The sequence below is a fragment of the Microcebus murinus genome, chromosome 2 (genome assembly GCF_040939455.1).
Source record: "Microcebus murinus isolate Inina chromosome 2, M.murinus_Inina_mat1.0, whole genome shotgun sequence".
Taxonomy (NCBI): domain Eukaryota; kingdom Metazoa; phylum Chordata; class Mammalia; order Primates; family Cheirogaleidae; genus Microcebus; species Microcebus murinus.
Window position 1 is genome coordinate 32,464,038 of NC_134105.1, and position 18,306 is coordinate 32,482,343.

The 18,306-nt window shown below is 55.9% G+C and overlaps 1 protein-coding gene and 1 long non-coding RNA gene across 16 annotated transcripts in view; one reads left to right on the plus strand and one right to left on the minus strand.

Moving 5' to 3' along the window:
• The window catches only part of PTPRF (protein tyrosine phosphatase receptor type F), an 87,661-nt gene that overhangs the window by 39,547 nt on the left and 29,808 nt on the right, over positions 1-18,306 (plus strand). For 8 of the 15 annotated variants that reach the window (XM_075997432.1, XM_075997435.1, XM_075997442.1 and 5 more), the window contains exons 7-12: positions 2,482-2,499; positions 5,315-5,425; positions 14,461-14,730; positions 16,369-16,950; positions 17,119-17,255; positions 17,796-17,940. In XM_075997432.1, the coding sequence (XP_075853547.1) occupies positions 2,482-2,499; positions 5,315-5,425; positions 14,461-14,730; positions 16,369-16,950; positions 17,119-17,255; positions 17,796-17,940 (1,263 nt within the window). The remainder of the gene's footprint in view (positions 1-2,481; positions 2,500-5,314; positions 5,426-14,460; positions 14,731-16,368; positions 16,951-17,118; positions 17,256-17,795; positions 17,941-18,306) is intronic. The other 7 variants (XM_075997437.1, XM_075997439.1, XM_075997444.1 and 4 more) reach the window with 1 other exon arrangement.
• On the minus strand, positions 1,098-10,488 carry LOC105877424 (uncharacterized). The gene is made up of 2 exons (XR_001156961.3): positions 10,400-10,488; positions 1,098-1,221 (listed from the first exon to the last, which is right to left on the minus strand). It is a non-coding gene; the product is annotated as an uncharacterized LOC105877424 (long non-coding RNA).

Consider the following 18,306-nt stretch of genomic DNA (forward strand, 5'->3'; position numbering starts at 1 on the left):
GCCCGGCAGCCCTCACTGCCATGACATGACATGCTGCCACAACAGCCTTCTGGAGAATTAGAACTTGAGACTGGACGGGCCCAACAGGAACAAGAATAAGCTTGGAGAGAGTGAAAATGGAGTTATGAGCAGGCAGCGTCATGCAGCAAGCAGGAGCTAACCTCCAAGTGGGGCTCGAAGCTGCTGCTGGGTCCTGAGAGGAGTCGTGGGCCTGTAATCTCTACCCAGCCTGCATGGGGCCCTGCGGAGGGTTCCTGTGCTCCTGCTGTGGCTTGAGTTTGTGAACTGCCATCCCTGGCCTGGTAGGGGACAGCCTAACTCACTGTATCCATGTGCTCATCCAGGGAGCAGTCTCTTCTGCCTCCCCCCTGCACACCTGAGTCCGAGACTCGGGGGTCTCAAGAAGAGATGGCAGCATCTGGCTGTGGGAGGAGGCCTACTGGCCTCAGCAGTGGGGACACAGAGGGCCTGCAGCCCCCGACATAGCGGGCTGGCCCCGGGTCTGACTGGAAGAGCCAGCCTACCCCGCTCTGCTCCACTGCCAGCCGGTCTGCCAGGAGGGCATGCTGTCAGTATATGGTCACAGTTTCCATATGGCCCTGAGCTTCTTGGCACTTCTCGGACAGACACAGTCACACCCCTGGGGGATGCTGACTCCTGGGTCCCCTCAGTCCCCCACACCCATCTTGTAAAATGGAAAAGGCAAATTCTTCTTAGTTTAGTGAGTGAATTACTGTTCTGTGAGGGCCAGAGATGTGTTTTGGAAGAGGTGAGGGCAGGAGCCAGGGGTCCCAGTCCTGGACCATGTGTATTGCCGCCACCACCCCTCCCTAGGCCCTGGCCTAGACTGCAGGAGAAGTTCAGCCACTGTCAACTTGTTGGTCTCAGGACCTCTAATTGTAAATACCAGAGGACCTCAAAGAGTTTTTGTTCGTGTGTGTTCTACCTATCAATTAGATATTAAGGCTGGGGAGATTTTAAATATCTATTCATCTATTTAAAAGTAATTAAGAAACTCATTATGTATTAACATAAATAACATTTTAAAATAAAAAATGTGTTTTTGAAATAAAAAAATTTAGTGAGAGGAATAACACTTTTATATTTTTATAAAGCTCTTTAATTTGGGGCTTAGCAGAAGGCTTCTCATATCTGCTTCTGCATCTGGCCTGTGGTGGTGTCAAGCGTCATGGATCCTCTGGAAAACTCCACTTTATGTACCTGGGAGACAATAAGGCAAATAATTTTGTAGTATAATGGAAATAATTTTGACCTTGTGGGCCTCCTGAAAGGGTCTCAGGAACCCCTCAACGTTCCAGATCACACTTGGAGAATCACCGTGCTGATTCTTCCCAGATTCTCCACACTCCACCAGGGCCCTTGGCCTTCTCCCCACCCTCTGCAGCACAGGACTAGCAGCCGTGGCCACTGGGAAACTGTGGGATGGACAAGCCTGGTCCAATCCTGCCACCTTGCATGTAGTTCTGTGACCTTGGGCTTTGGGCAAGTCTCCACATGCTTCTCATCCTCTGTCTCCTTATTTGTACATAGAGATGGAGAATTCTTCCAGGTGGTGGTGTCAAGTTGATGAGACAGTGATCAGTGTTGGTCTCTCTGCACACTTCCCACCCCCCAGAAGGGGGCGGATAGAACTGGAGCTGGGCCCACCGGTGGGCTCCTCACTCCTCTGGGTGAGGCAGTGGTTGCACAGGAGGCCTGAGCCTCAGAGGAGGTACCTGTTGGGAAAGGAACCTGCTCAGATCTCATAATAGGCCTAGATTTGGAGGATGAGCACGTGGCCCTCTGGGCTGCCAATCCCTAGGGTCATGAGGTGCTTAACAGGCAAGGGTGGGCACTGCCTTCTGCCCCTCGCCAGTCAGGCCAAGGGGAAGCGCAGTAGACCTCGTTTAGCAGAGTTGAGTGGGCTTTATAGGGACCCTGCCAGTGGTTGTTGTGAGTTCACCTCGTGCTGCCACCAACTCCCCTGCAGACTGCGCTGTTTGTTATGGGAGACCGGGTCTGGTGGTAGCCCCTGGCAAGCCCTCCCTTTAACCTCTCCCTTGTCTGCTTTAATGCCCTGCTTTGTTTTGGTAAGTGCCTCATTTTGGAGTCTTGCCCACTGGTGGGATTTGGTTGGCCCTGTAGGGTGGGGTTGCTACCTCTTTTTCTTCACCTTCCCACTCTGTTGGCCCCAGCCAGTGGGTCTGCAGGAGCTGTGTCTCACCTTCCTGATTCCCAGCACCCTACCCCTGCCCCAGCAGTGCCAGCGGTCTGGGACACAGCTTCACGCACACTCAGCCTGGCTCTGCCTGGCACCTGCTCACACGTCACCTGCGTTGGCCTAACTCAGGCCTCAGTTTCTCCACGTATCTAAGGCCCTTCCTCATGTTTTATTTTATCTGATTTGGCTTTGTGTGGCTTTCTTTCCTTTTGTACTAATGCTTCTCTCTGATCTTATTTGCATTCAAATTACCTCGCCAGGTGGTTCACCAATCAGAGGTAAGAATGCTGTCCGTGCATCACGCCACGCCACGCCACTGCCGTCACCTCCACTTCATCCCGTCCAGTCCGTCACCTCCCCATCCCCATACCGACCTCTCCAGCCTCCTCATCTCCAGCTCCGGCCCCCAGTACCACCGGCCGCCACACACATCCACTCTGCGTCATCCCCTCCTGTGGACTCATTCATTGCAAGTCTGAGCTGTGGAGATAACTTGCCGAGCCCCGCCCGGGATGGGCGAGCCCTGCTGCCCAGGCCTTCCAGACCCACCCAGAGAAGGGACCCTGTTGGTTCCCGCAGTGCAGCTCAGCCTGTCCCCAGGCTGCTGTGGATGGGGATCTTCCTGTGAGGTTGGGGAGCATGACCAGGCCTTGCCTTTCTTCCTCAGAGCGTCCTTTTTCTTGGGGACATTATCACTTGGCCTTCCCTTTAGTCCCCTGGCTTTGTGCTGTAGTGGACTGAGGGTCATCCCCTAAATCCCTTCAGCCCAGCAAGGGCTGGGAGGAACATTCACTTAAGACTTCCTGTTAAGTGCTCGGGTGACAACAGGGAAATAAACATGCTTGTGCCTACCTACAGCACCTGACCTGTTTGCCTGGAGTCCCGCCAGCCTGCTTTTACGCAGCAGGGCCCTGCAGCCTGGAGGTTAAAACACAGACTCTGGACTCAGAAAGATCCGGGTTGAAGTTTGACTCACCACCTGTGTGATCTGCAGAAACTGATTAATCTCTCAGAAGTGTTTCCTCCTCTTTAAGTTGGAGCAGGGCCACCCACCCCACAGGGTCATGAGGGGAAGGGGAGGATGTGTACAATGTCTGGCACAGAGCAGATGCCCTGTAAAATGGTGGTTTCTGTTTTTATTCACATCATTTTCTCTCCACCCCTCTTGGTGTCTGTGTGGGCATTTCTAGGCCCTCAGAGTTCAGGGCCAGGGCAGGCTCAGGATAGAAGATGGGGCCTTGAAGAGCAGCTGTCTCCCTGAGGACAGGACTCACTTCACCCGGCATCCCTCCGATCTCCCCACCTACCCACTCAGCCTGTGCTGACTCTCTCCTGCCCCTTCTGCTGGGTCTTGGTGTTGGTTCCAGATTTGGGGGAGGGTCAGTGTACAGATAGTCATAGGGTCTGTGTTGGGTCCCCTGACCGGCCTTAGGCTCTGGTTGCAAGAGAGTCTTCTATTCCTACAGGCAGAAATCCTACCCAGGCACCACTTTCTGGTCCCAGCCTGTGGCACCAGCCACTAGGTCTCCCTTTCCCCTGCCAAGCTGAACTTAGGGCAGACCCCACCAGTCAGGGGCCTGACCCCCACTTGCTTGAATGAACATTTTCTGTAACAGTGTCCATCCATCCCATAAACATGGCCTATTGAGTGCCCATCAGGACTGTTCTCGCAGGAGATGGGTATTTGGCATGTGCACTTGGCCCTGGCACTCCCTGGTGCCCAGTGGGGAGGGCTGAGGCCAAGACCGCGGAGACAGGGCAGCCCTTCGTCCTTCCACATTGGTGGCTTCACCTCTTCCTTTACCCTCAGCTCCTAGCCCCCGGGCATTCACAGCCCTCCTGCTTCCCTGGGTTAGGTGGTGGAAGAGGGATGCCAGGCGGGGAAGGGCCCACCCCTGGGCCTGGGCTGTGGGAGCGTGGCTCAGAACTCTTCCTCTGGCTCCTGTCCAGTCAGGTGGGGCCCGGCAGGTTCTGTCTGTGTCCTGTGTGGGTGTGATTGTCAGTCAGCCTGGGCCCTGGGTGGGGTGGGGACGGTAAGGGTCAGGCCACTGTTCCGTGCAGGAGGTGGTTCTCTGTCAGCCTGTCCTGTGGGGGTTATTAACTGTCAGTTGGACCGTCCTGTGTGGGTTTAATTGTCTGTCGGATTGTTCCAGGCAGGGGCGTGTTGCCTGTGCCTGGGGGTGTGACTGTCACAGACAGCTTGCCCAGTGTGCTTTCACAAGCAGTTTTTTTCAAGTGTCTGTCGCTGGGGCTGGGAGCAGGCCAAGCCAAGTGCTCCCACCTGCCCCTTCGCCTTGGGTTCCCTTACCGGGACCTGCCAGAACTGGCCCCAAGCCCAGGTTTCCTCCACCCTCTGTAAGGGTCCTTTTGCTGCCCACCCCCTAATCCTGGCTCCTGTCTGTCCGTCTGCGGCCAGAGCAGCCCCTCAGGGCACTGGCCTGAGTGGGAGCTACAGCCTCCATTAGCCTCCTGAATTATGCAGGAGCCGTGGTGGGTCGAAGCACTTTAGCGGGACCAGGCTGAGGAGAGGAGCCGGAATGGGTGGGGCTGGCAGAGTGGGGGTAGAGTAGAAGGGGAGGATGGGTGCTGGGAGCAGAGGCTGCTGGGCACCAAGCCCCCAGGGCAAGCCCCTTCCTTCCTGGTGGGCGGCAGATTCTCAGACTCTTGCCCGATGAGGGCATGGCGTGCTTGGGAGTTTCAGGCCGCCCCCACACCTAGCTCTGCGTTGTCTGGTGAAGCTGTGGGGCCGAACATTATGGCGATGTTCACTGGCAAAGAGGCTGCAGTACTGGCGAGAGTGTGGGAGACACTCAGTGGAGTTGGGGGCTGGGGTACAACCCCTGGTAGAGCAAAGATAGGCCTAACCAGACTACAGGGTGGCATGGGATTGTGCTCCAAGCATAACCATGGGTTCTAGGAGGCCATTGGGCCTATTAGGAGAGCTTCCTGGAAGCAGCGTGGGCACCGTGGTGTGGCCTCGATGAGCTGCAACTTCTGGTCAACATAAGCCACAGTTGCTATTAAGAACCCTCCTCATGTTCAGGCCACACTCGACGTGGGCCTTGCCTGACCTCTTCCTTTGTGTCCATACAGGTGCCTTGCAGATTGAGAGCAGCGAGGAGTCGGACCAAGGCAAGTACGAGTGTGTGGCAACCAACTCAGCAGGCACACGCTACTCGGCCCCTGCGAACCTGTATGTGCGAGGTAAGGACTCAGGCAGTGCCTGACACCTGTCACTGTGGAGCTGAGCTGCACCTGCTGGGGATGCTCCCGGAGCCCTTGGTGCCGACACCAGGCCCAGTCTCTCCTCCTTCTCGCCTCTTTCTGCAGCAGTGATAGCAGCAGCAGCAGCAGCTCCCACTGGGCAGACTCCTGGCGCCCGCTACTACTTTGCCTTCCTTCCTTTCAGGCCCTTAGGGAAGCAGCCACTCTTGGGAGTGTTTGTATTTCTTGTAGGTCCTGCTGCATGGGCCCAGAACCCCACGGGAGTTTGGAGCCTTTCAAGCCAATTTCTCATTGTATATGTGTGTGTATGTCTGCGCGTGCACGTGTAGGCACACACATTGTGTGTAAATGTGTACACACCTGGCCTTGCCTTCCTCTAGTACATCCTCTGCCTGCCCCAGCACAGTGGGCTTCAGGACCACTCTGACAGTCAGCCCTCAGGAATGGACCAGGCCAGGTGAGCCTGTCCTCTGGCCAGGTTTGCCTGGGGCCTTCCTGGAGGAGCCAGCTGTGCTCTATCACCAGACAGAACCCTTGTGTTCAGCTGTAAGCCCCTGTGGGTTTGTTGCCTTGGGTGAGCACTTACTGTGTTCCAGGATTTCCTTGCTGGGGACTGAGTGGATTGTATGCTTTTCAGAAGTCCAAATATCCAGCAGAGAGGATCTGGGGACTGATTGGGGGTATCCAGTCTCTGCTGTGTTCACAACCCAAGGATAAGCAAAGCTGGCCACCTCACCCCTTCCTGAGAACATGCTGGGGTCAGGTGTGCACTGTGCCAGTTGGGGGAGGGGCCTGGGAGCCCCTCCTGTTCTCACTGTCCCTTCACTTAGCCCTCCTACACAGATGGATGTCATTAAAACTTAAACCGTCTCTTCCCAGGGGATTTGTAAAGGAAAGTGGATGCGACTTCCTTGCAGTGATGATTTCATCACGCTAAGTGCTTAGTGTGGCTTCGTGAGGGGTGTCATCTGACTGTCCACCCATCACACAGGGCAGGGTAATAGCAGTGGCCTGTCACTCTCTTCAGGGCCATGTGGTCAGACATACTTCGTCAGGACAGACAGAATTAAGTGGTCGACCAACACACACTTATCCAGGGGCTGCTGTGCGTCAGGGCACAGGGTAGCTCCAGAGATTCCAGGGGCTGCTAGCCCATTTGGTGACCAGTCTAGCACTAGAGGAGCTATTTGTGACGGCCAAATTGTGCTTCAGAGACAATTGACGATGCTTCCTGGGAGGAGTTAGAGGCATGGGATGGGGAAGTCCCCCCACCACCACCCCCGCCTTGTCATCAGGTGTCTGGCTTACCCAGGCTCAGCTGAATTGACCTGGGGCCTGTCTTCAGAAACAGCATCAGAATAGGGAGGCCAGGAGCCCTGGAACCTCACAAATGACTGAGAGGAGTGGATTTGTAAACAACACAGCCCTCACCCGGTGCTGCTCCAGGCAGAGTGTCGGACAGGCCCAGGGCTGACGAGTTCACTCCAAGAGAGGAGCAGCTGAAATGACCTTCTCAGAGACCTGCCTCCTCCCACCTCGGCCATCCCAAATGCTGTGCTCTCTGGACTGAGCACTGCTTCCAAAAGACTCTTGGGCTGAGAGTGTGGCAGTTTTGGGCCTCAGCACACACACAGCCTTTACCTGCATGTGGCTGCGCCAGAGAGAGGAGAGGCCGAGCAGAGCCACTGTAAACTCCAGCCAAACTTCATGGGCATGGCCGTTTGGGCATATTTCCTAGGTAGACCTGCAGGCAGTGGGTCTCTTGGAGACAAGCTGAGCTCATCTGCTGTAGCTGGCAGTTCAGGCACTGACCAGGGAGATCTTACCTCTATTCCCTTGGAGGATCCTTATCTATGGGTCTCACTGTCTCCATATGGTGGACTTGGGTAGGACCCTGACTGGCTCCTGCCACGGCCCATTCCCCCACACCCACCAGCTCTTCATGAATCCACTTTCCTGGCACCATTCTCACATGGCTTTTGGCAGGAAAAGTGGTGAGGTTCCTTTAGTTCTAGCCACACTTGCAGGGGACTGTAACAGCCACCCTGGCTTCTGTTGTCACACACATGCATACATTCCTGTGGGCCCTGATGTCTGAGGACCAGGACATCTTGCTGTGCTAAGAGCAACCTGCTCTATAGGCCCAGGACAGGCCCTAGTGTCTCACTAGCTAAGCTTCTGCACACCTGAAAGGCCCCATCCCCACCCCTTCATCTCATGCCTGGCAAATGCTTTGCCTTCTGCCACCAACAGTGCTAAGGGCCCTTCAGCCTCAGCTCCTCTGGGACAGCCTTTGCAGGGCTGGCCACCAGCTTTGTTGTATCCTGAGCCCCGCTCATGGGTGGACAACCGTGGTGGAACCCCAGTGCCAGCCTGCCTGCTGGCCTGGGCCCCACCCATCACCCGTAGAGCAGCTTTGAGGCTTCCTTCCGTAGCAGGCTCCTGTTCCCTCCAGAGGTGGGGGACCCCCCCTCTGGGTTCCAACTGTGTCAGGGCCTGAGCCTCAGCATCCAACTTGGTGTCAGGGTTTCTTAACCTCAGCGCTAGTGACATTTTAGACTAGTGATTCTTAGTTGTGGGGGGGTGTTCTGTGTGTTTTAAGATGCGTAGCAGTATCCCTAGTCCTCTAGATGCCAGTAGCACCCCCTAGTCAAACCAACTTAGAGAACCAAAAGTGTCTCCAGACATTTCTACCTGTCGCCTGCGGGCACATAGCCCAGGTGAGAACCAGTGCTCTGGATGACAGGCTCCCACTGCCAGTGTCACTGTCTGTCTCTGACTCTCCTTCTCCCTTTGCATCCACTGGCCCCGAGGTCTCATCTCCTCATCTGACTTGGCTTCAGTGTCTACTTCACATCCCTCTTCTGTCCTCCCGACTCTCAGGGCTCCCGTCACCTCTCTGAGGACATGCAACAGCTGTGTTTAATGGAACAGTATGTGTAAAGCACCAGCACGGTGCCGGGCACAGGGGAGGCACTTGATAATCATAGCCACTGCACTGTCCGCACGGCACCGTGGAGGGATGCGTCATCCAGTTTCATCTGACTTTGTTCACAGTTGCCTGCAGCTCCACCCACAGTCTAGCAGGCCCAGGCAGGCTGGGTGGGCTAGCCTCTTTCTCTGTCACCGTCTGAATCCCTCCCTGAGTGACTCATTCTCTCCTTCCATCCACAGCTCTCAGGGTGTACAGCTGCTGGGGCCAGGGTGGAGCCTGCCCTCGATGGAGCCTGGCCTACCTGCACCAGAACCCCCAACCTTCCCTCTTCTCTATAGGGACCTGGCTGCTGGGCCATAGCCATCTAAAATGAGGACGGTGCCTCCTGGCCTTTCTCCCACAGGTGCCCAGACGTGCTCCTCACACTGTGTTGTACGGTGTGGGGCTTCCTCAAGGTGGTGGGGTTCTAGTGGCTCGTGTACCTTGGTGGGTTTGTGGGCTGTGTGAACCCTGACCCCACAGCCCAGTCCACCGGGTCTGTTTGAGCCATGGGGTGCGTGTGAGGCATGGGGGCCTGCCATTGCCCCACTTCCAGCCCTCCTGGTCCTGCCCTCGGCCTTCCTGGCACCTGCTGTGGGGCCCCAGCCCTGTCCACTGTGTCCTCCATGAGTCCTGAGTCTTTTGTGAGCGGCGTGGTCCGTGTGCACCTGTGTGCACGTGTGTGTGCGAGGGGGCACAGGAGTCTTGTCTCGTCTCCGTGCTGTGTGGGCAGATGAAGGTTGGCCTGTTTTTACTCTCTCTGTGTTTCTCCTTGTCTTTTTTTTATTCCCTCCTCATCCTCATCGCACTCTGCCATCAACCCAAACTCTCATCTCTCAGATCAGCGAGAAGGTTGGTCCTTTTCACTTCTTATCCATCTACAGTTCGCCCGTCGATGGGATGTGCCCGTCAGTAGGGACCAGCGGGCTTGGTCAGCTCCCTCAGGCTTGCTCCAGCCATGCCTGCCTGCCAGTCTTTGTTGTTTGAGCTGGTGGGCAGGCAGGACCAGGGGTGGGTGGGCAGGCCCCCCTGCCCTGCATGTTTCTGCTGCTTGGGTCCCTGATGTACCACGTGTCTGCATGTCCATGTAGCCGGGCTTCCCTACAGGGGCGGTTGGGCAGGCATGGTGCATGGCATGAAACTGCACCCCACCTTTGTGCCCGGGCAGGCTAGCTGTCTGTTCTAGGTGGAGCTCAGGAATGGTTGGGGAGCTATGGTCAAAGAGAAGTGTAAGAGCTGTAGTGCTTTCTGTGCACCTGTGGGGCCTTTTACAACCCCCATCATTTAGAGACCATGTTTGCCCAAGCTCGGCCAAAACCACTGGAAGATTAAGAGAGAAGGCTAATCTAGAGTGGACTGTTCCCTCCAGACTGTTCCCTCTGCAGCACAGGACAAAAGTCTTGCAGTATCTGCCCTGTCTCAGAGGCACCCCAAGTCCCCACCAGGGATAAATGGGGTAACCAGGTCCTGTCTGCCTCAAGGAGCTTGGTGTCCATGGCACCAGGGTGAGTGGTGTCACCTTGGCCCACTGAGGACGTCTCCTACACTGTTGCCTTTCTCCTCTCCAGTCAGATCTAAATTAAGGTCTTCCTACCTGCCCAAGGCCCCTCTGCCTGAGACTCCCAGCCAGCTCCCAGGTCTTTCTGAGGGTGGATTTCACTTGGGCTGCCAGCCAGCTCACATTCCATAGCCCATTGCTGGGCATTCAGGCCCTAGTTACTTATACCTAGACTGACTGAACAGTCAGCTGCAACTTAACAAGGCCCATGTGGGAGCCTAGAAGTGGCTCGTGGGTCAGCTGCAGATTGGGAAGAGCTTCCTAGAGAATTCCCTCAAGCCGATTCCAGAGCAGTCCCATTTGGGACTTGGTTTTTAGCCTCAACCTTGAAGCCACACCCCCAACCCCAAAGCTGGGGCCTGCAGCTGGGGCTAGCGGCCATTATTGTATCACATGGTCTGAGGGGTCAGAGGAGGCTCACCTGTCCACTGGGCTTTGGGGATTCAGGGCAGAAGCGTAGGACAGGCTGAGCCATAGGGAGCAGGCCCAGGCTACCTGGTTCCCTGTGCTTCATCTTCTGTGGCTCGAGTTTCCTCCAAGAGGGAGAGGGGGCCAGGCAGGAGGAGGGCTGCAGCCTGGGCTCACATATCAGCCTGAGCATTCGTCCATATGCACTCCTGAGCTCTGAGGCATTTCAGTTACACCATTTCGCTGACCAGGCGCATCTGCCAGGGTCCAGAAGACAGTCATCAGCAGAGACAGCCCTGCCCGCAGCCGTTCCCCTCACACCCCTTCCCCCACCTGCCTGGTGCCTTATCCCTTCTCTTCCCCCACCCCACCCCTATCCTGTGGTCCCACCAAAAATGAGCACATACACAAATATTTAACGGGAAGGCAGAAATGAGTTTCTAAATATTCCGGGGGGGATTTGCCGGGCTGGTAATTTGTTTGGTGCTGATAATTGCATCTTACATTTTTCCAGCTTTACTTAAAACTGTGTGCCTGGTGCGCCGGCATTTAATTACTGCTCTGCGGCAGCCATGAGGTTATTTATTAAAGAGTTATTTTATCTTGATACAGTGGATCCTGCCCCTCATCCCCTCCTTAATGTTGTGTTATTTTCATCAGAGAAATTTCCGGGAGTGAATGCAGATTGCGGGGCTGCCTCCCCCTGCGATTAGGCTGTCACTCCATTGAATGCTGATGCCTCTGGGCTCTGCACCGCCCTATTATAGGGGGTTGTCAGCGCAAATAATTAGACTTAAAAGTTACAGCTGAAATATAATCCAGAAATGGCAGGGCCCTGTTTTGGAAATTGTCTATAAAATGTCAGCACTAAGGATGCACGGGGAACAGTAATAGACCGGCATTGTTGGAGCCCGAGATTAGACCCTAAGTGCATTTTTCCCAGCTCTAGTTTTTCCTTCCCTGCTGTTGCTTCTGTCAATAGACTGAGTCCAGACTGAGTGCTGCTGCTTTTGGAGGCCTTGTGCCTGTAGCAGCGGGAGGAGGAAGGTTGGGGCTGCTGCAGAGAGGCACCAGCCACTGCTGCCTGTTCATGGCTGGAGGTGGGTGCTGTCCAGGCAGGTCTAGGACATGGCGCCCTGTTGGCACTCAGAGTACCAGGAGGTCCTCCCTTGCCTCTCTTCCGCCCACCCTTCTTCTATAGATGTACCCTGACTCCCTCATGTCATGAGGAAGATGTGTCTGAGCTGCAGGAAACTGAGCTCCAGGGTTCTTTGCATGTGGCTGAAGCCCTGTGTCCTTGTGAAAGGGTGAATGCAGTACACCTGTGAGTCTTCGGGGTCAGTGCCTGGTGTTTTGGATGACCCCAAGGGTCACAGTCGCATCTGACCTCTCACACTCATCCCTAGTCCCTAGAGTTTTCTCTGCCTCCCGCATCGAGGAGGGGAAAAATAAAAGCTATTCTTAGTGTTAGTTCCTGAAGGACCTGGTAGGTGCTTAAGAATGGTTTCCCTTCCTTAACCTATTTTGATGCCCATGAATGAGGAGGAGTTGAGGCACCCATCGGCTGAGAGGACAGGAGAGATCTGGTCAGTTAAGACTGTTCCTCTGTGGTGGGCCCCTCCTTTTCTTGGCAGGTCTGGGCCTGGCCTGCAGACAGACCTACCTGTCTGTGCCTGTCTGCCCATCCCCTGCACCCCAGGCCTATCTCGGGAGCCAGGGCATGCCCACACAACCAGGCTGGGCAGCGGTCCTGTCTGTGCCTCCTAGCCTTACCTTGTGCCATGTGGGGGGGAGTACTCAGAGAGTCCCTTGTTGCCGTGGGGCACTTGCCAACCACGCCCCCAGGATCTACCTGTTCTCTGCATGAGAACTACTGTGTCTGTGACATTCTGTCATCATCAGTGTAGAATCCTGGCATTAGAACAGATGATAGAAACCCACTCATAACTAGTGTAAGCAAAACAAGGAAACCCTTGTATTACAAGAATAAAAAATACAGAAGTAGCTTTGGTATTGGGCAGGGCTAGATGCAGGCATTTGAATAGTTTGGCTGGGCATTTGTCTGTCTTAGTCCTTAGCTTTGCTCTCCTCTCTTGTTGGCTTTGTTCTCAAGCAGCTTATCCTGTGTGTTGGGAAAAGTGGTCTCTAGCCCCTCGAAGCTTAGCTATCCTAGTAGAGATGGAAAGTTGCTTTTCTAGTAGTTTTTGCAAAAGTCTGAAGGCTGTTTCTTGTTAGCCAGATCTGGGTCACACACACACACACCCCTTACCAAGAGTGGGGCTAGAAGTGATTCCCCTAAAGAAAATGAGGGTGTTGATTCTAGAAGGTAGAACACTGGATCTCCACAAGATACTCTGATGCCCTCAGTGAGCCTGGGGACACAGACCCAGCCCATGGCACCAGTCATGCCTGGCCTGCTGCAGGGACTGCCAGCATTTGGGTTCTGTCTGGAGGACCTGGAGTAAGGCAGGCTGTGGAAGGAGTTGGAGCAAGTGCTAAGGAAAGGAGGGTCTTGTAGGCGGGGTTCAGGTGCCACTGGGGAGCCATGTAGGAGCTTGTTAAGCAGGTAAGTGATGTGATGAGGTTTGTACCAGCTATTTGTGGAAGGCTGGGTAACAGGAGTGGAGGCAGGGGGCAGAGGACCAGTGAAGAACCCTTTGCAGTTACTGAGGGAAAGGTGTGGTGGCTTGGACTTCAGTGGTGGTAGTTGCCATGTGTTTGGAGAGAAATAAGTGGGTTTGAAAGATATATTAGGCAACAGCATTAACAGGACTTGGTGAGTTGCTGAATGTCTTATCTCTGAGCCTTGTTTTTGACCCCATACAGGGAGGTCAGAGGTTGGACTGGGTAGTCTCTGCAGTTGCATCCAGCTCTGATTCTGTGATTTGAGACTGTGTGAGCACCATAGTGGGGTGTTCCTGGTGTGTTGCCATGGGTCCTCTGCATGCCTGGGCTCCCCAGCAAGAGTCCTCAGAGACCAGTACCCTCAGTTGTACCCTTGGGTACCTTATCCTCAATGCCTGGCTTCTCCAGCCCTGTGTGTAAAGGTGCCCATGTAGGACACACCTCAGCCTCTGCCCACCACCTGCATGCCCCGTCTGCACTCCAAGCATGCCTGCCTGTAGCTAGGTCTTATCTGCCTTCCCTCCCTCTGCATGCATATGTGCCTGTGCCAAGCTTGCAACTTCAGAGGGGGGTTGGTTCTAGGCTGTACCCTGGGCTAAGTCCAGAACGGCTTTTGGCCAGGGTCGTCCAAGGCAGGAGGTTGTGGCCAGGCACAGCCACCCTCTCTCTTATGACCCTTGCTCACTGGCACAGAGAGCCGTCTGTTCAGCGCCCTCATCATGTTACTACCATCGTCATGCCCATCCTGCCCGCGGACCACGTGACCCTGGCCCGCCCACCCCCTTGCCCCTACTCAGCCCTCCTGAGGGCAGCCCCTCCTCTTTGGTTCCCAAGCTGTGCCTTGAGCATGGCTGTGGCCCCAGCAGGTGGTCGTGCCATTTTCCTCATCTGTTCCCCTCAGGCCCCAGCCTGGGGGTGGAAGGTAGTGACTCCACACAAGGTGGCTATGTCATTCCTAGACTGACCACTGCAGCGGCCCTGCCCCAGCCCTGCTCCAAGGACCTCTGCCCTAGAGCCTGGATTTCTCTCACTGGTGCCCCTGGAAACCTGCTGGGGGATCGGTCAGGAGCACACAGGGGTGGGCACTGAAAGACAACCTGGGTTGTGGTCCTGACCAGGCCTAAACCTTGTGCTGAATCCCTATGTGACCCTAGGCAGACAGGAGAGACTTCTGGGCCTCAGTTTCCTAGGCTGTAAAATGGGAACTTGGTTGCAAGATCTCTCATTGTGCAAGACATTGTATTCCAGACATTCCCTGAGTGTGGGGTCTACTTCTAGCCCCAAAGTGGGTTGGGAGATGGCCAGCGGGGGCCCAGGGATGCCACCCCTCCTATCTTTGAGTGTGGGTTTGGTTCTGACAAGAGGGGCTTCCTGGATGAGGATCCCCTGCCCTTTTGTGCACTGCATGTCCTGCCCGGCCTGTGAGTGCCTCTCTCCCTCCTCCCGCAGTGCGCCGCGTGGCTCCTCGTTTCTCCATCCCTCCTAGCAGCCAGGAGGTGATGCCAGGCGGCAGTGTGAACCTGACATGCGTGGCAGTGGGCGCACCCATGCCCTACGTGAAGTGGATGATGGGGGCCGAGGAGCTCACCAAGGAGGACGAGATGCCAGTCGGCCGCAACGTGCTGGAGCTCAGCAATGTCGTGCGTTCTGCCAACTACACCTGTGTGGCCATCTCCTCACTGGGCATGATCGAGGCCACAGCCCAGGTCACAGTGAAAGGTGAGTGTGACAGATGCTTACGGAGCCTCTGTCCTCCCTGTTGCAGAGGACTTCAGGAAATCCTAGGGTGAGCATGAGCTGGCTGCTGTGGGCACAGGCATGGCTGATGGATTGCTGCCCTCTCCTAGGTGCCCCAGCCTGAGGTCCTACCAGCCCTTGGAGGGATGGAAGGGTTTCTGTTCATAGTGGCCTTAATGATAATAGCTACCATGTATTGAGTTTCTCGGCAGACACTGTGCTAGAAGGAATGGTTTATTTTGTTTAGTCTTCGTGTCATAAGCAAGATAGATGCTCATGTTATCCCCATGTTACAAATGAGGGAGCCAAGACAGAGAAGCTGTATCACTTGTCCAGGTCACACAGAACTAAATGACAGAGCAAGGCCTTGAACGCTGGCTGGGTGGTCTGAATCCACAACCCGCCTCCTTAACTACTACATAGTGCCAGACTCTCGCTTTAACAGCCTACTAGCAAGAAGGATGTGGTTAAAATAGCAAGGGGGAGAAGCAGGTTCTTTCTTCCCCAGGCCCTGGGGACAGGCCCATGTATGTCATACGTGTGTAACACATATGTAACTGATTCCTTCCTGGTCTCCCTGCTGTCACTCTCACCTGCCTCTGATTCACCCTCCATGTTGCAACTTGAGCGATCTTTTTAAAATGTGGATCAGGACCATGTCATTCCCTTTAAGAAAGGGAAAAACACCTTTCAGTGACTCCCTGCTGTGGCCTCCCAGGGCCACTCGCCTGCTGCCCTCAGCACGCACAGCTGCACGGACATACGCTATTCTGTTCGCCTCGCTCCTTGCCGGCCCCTCCCATCGTTGGCTCCATGTCCCCATCTAGGCCTTGGCTCTGTGAGGCTTTCCTTCCCTGACGACCCCATCTAAGGAGAGTCTGTGGATTCTTCTCCGTCTCAGCACCCTGCTTCCTGCTGTCCTTGCACGTGCCAGGATCATGATTATTTTCAGCTCGTTTGTTGATTCTCTCTTGAACTGAGGTATACACTCTGTGATAAGCAGAAATGTGACCGTGTGGCGTTGTGGCCCTGGCCCCAGTGCATTGCCTGGCACTTAGTGTATGCTTGATAATTATTTGTTGAATGGTTGTCTGTGGATCCAGGATTTCTCCACTTCAGTTTGAGCTGAGCCACAGGGTCTGTGGGGCCAGCAGCCCCACTACTCCTGAAACTCTGGAACCCAGGGCCAGTTCTTTAAGAAGCATCTTCTCCTCCCACGCCCCATCACATATACTCACCATCAGGTGGGCACAGGTAGGCTGTGCACTGCACAGGCAGATACCTGCTACCCAGCCTGGGTATGTTCCATCTCCATGGGACCTTGAAGGCCATGTCACCTCTAGGTCTGTCTGTTAGATAAGTTATGTGGATAGGAGGATCCAGTGAGTCCTAATATCTAAATGCCCCAAGGCCCCAGGGGCACTGACAAGCTTGGCCACTATCCCCCACTAGAGTGCCCTCAGAGGTCACCATAAGCTTTTCAGGCCATTCTTTAATGGGCTGCGGGTGTCAGCCACACTCTGATGACCATACCTGGTACCCTTGGATGGTCCCCAAGGTTAGGGCTGGCTCCTGGGGTCTTGACCTCAGGCAGTCCTGAGTCTAACGTTCTTTCCCCAGCTCTACCAAAGCCTCCCATTGATCTTGTGGTGACAGAGACGACTGCCACCAGTGTCACCCTGACCTGGGACTCTGGGAACTCAGAGCCTGTGTCCTACTATGGCATCCAGTACCGTGCAGCAGGCACAGAGGGCCCCTTCCAGGAGGTGGATGGCGTGGCCACCACCCGCTACAGCATTGGTGGCCTTAGCCCTTTCTCGGAGTATGCCTTCCGCGTGTTGGCGGTGAACAGCATTGGGCGAGGGCCACCCAGTGAGGCGGTGCGGGCGCGCACAGGGGAGCAGGCGCCCTCCAGCCCACCACGCCGTGTGCAGGCACGCATGCTGAGCGCCAGCACCATGCTGGTGCAGTGGGAGCCACCCGAGGAGCCCAACGGCCTGGTGCGGGGCTACCGTGTCTACTATACCCCAGACTCCCGCCGCCCCCTGAGTGCCTGGCACAAGCACAACACAGACGCAGGGCTCCTCACCACCGTGGGCAGCCTGCTGCCTGGCATCACCTACAGCCTGCGTGTACTCGCTTTCACCGCCGTGGGCGACGGCCCGCCCAGCCCCACCATCCAGGTCAAGACACAGCAGGGAGGTAGGTGGGGGTGCGCGGGCTGCATGTGCTCTGTGTTCTGTATTTGTGCCTCAGTTGAGGTTCTGTGGATGTGTGAGGGTGAGGGGCTGCCTTTCCTTGCCTCCTCCCTTGGTGCCCCTGCCCTGGGGCCCTGGCCAGGCTGACGGTGCGTGGCACGGGGTGTTGCAGTGCCTGCGCAGCCCGCGGACTTCCAGGCCGAGGCCGAGTCAGACACCAGGATCCAGCTCTCGTGGCTGCTGCCCCCGCAGGAGCGGATCGTCAAGTATGAGCTGGTATATTGGGCAGCAGAGGACGAAGGCCAGCAGGTGAGCCACGAAGCAGGGCAGGGTGGAGGGGCCTCCTGGGGCCTGAGGGTCTCTGGCGGGCTCACCCAGGCCGGGTGGTCAGGTCTGCTGGGCCAGGTGGGTGGTCAGGTCTGCTGGGCCCTGGGCTGGACTCTAGTCTGGGCTCTGGGTCTGGACCCCAAGAGAAGGCCAGGCAGCTTTTCTGGATTCTGTGGCTTGTGTGGGCACAACCTGTAGGGTTTCTCCCTGGGGCTTCCTGCCTCATATGGCCTGTATGCATCTGTACCCTTCATCACCCTGTGCTGGGCATAGAGTCCCTGGGTTGGCCTTAGGGGTCCTGGACTCTGGCTCACATGACCAGCAGAGTCCTGAAGCTCCCCCCATGTGCTAGGTGGTTCCCATGAGGCACCTGTGGTGTGGGCCACATGGCCTTGTGGTGTGGAGCCAGTCCTGAGCTTTGGAGAGTCTGGAGGCATCACACTGTAGCCATATTGGGGAACAACCTCTGAGTGACTTTTAAGGTCAGAGCGGTCCATGAGTGAGTGCTCCCTGCTCTTCCAGCACAAGGTGACCTTCGACCCCACCTCCTCCTACACTCTAGAGGACCTGAAGCCCGACACGCTGTACTGCTTCCAACTGGCTGCCCGCTCAGATTTGGGAGTGGGCGTCTTCACGCCCACCATTGAGGCCCGCACGGCACAGTCCAGTAAGTGTCTTTTGAGGCCACTGTATGTTACATCTGGGCTGGGACACACACATACCACCCCCTGCACACCCTTCCTCCTTAACCAGACGGGTGGTCAGGTCTGCTGAGCCCTGGGCTGGACTCTGGTCTGGGCTCTGGGTCTGGACCCCAAGAGAAGACCAGGTAAGTACCCCCAGTCTGTGTCCAGGCGGCTGCTACTCCCTGCTCCCTGCCCAGCCTCCTGTCCCCACGCCCCCGCCCTGCCCAGGTGAGTTCTGTCTGTGACTTGTCCCTGTCCTCCATTGCCCCCTGCACTCACGTTGGCTGACTTGGCCATCCAAAAGGGTGGGCCCGCCATCCCCCCGAGCTGCTTTGGCAGCCGCTGTC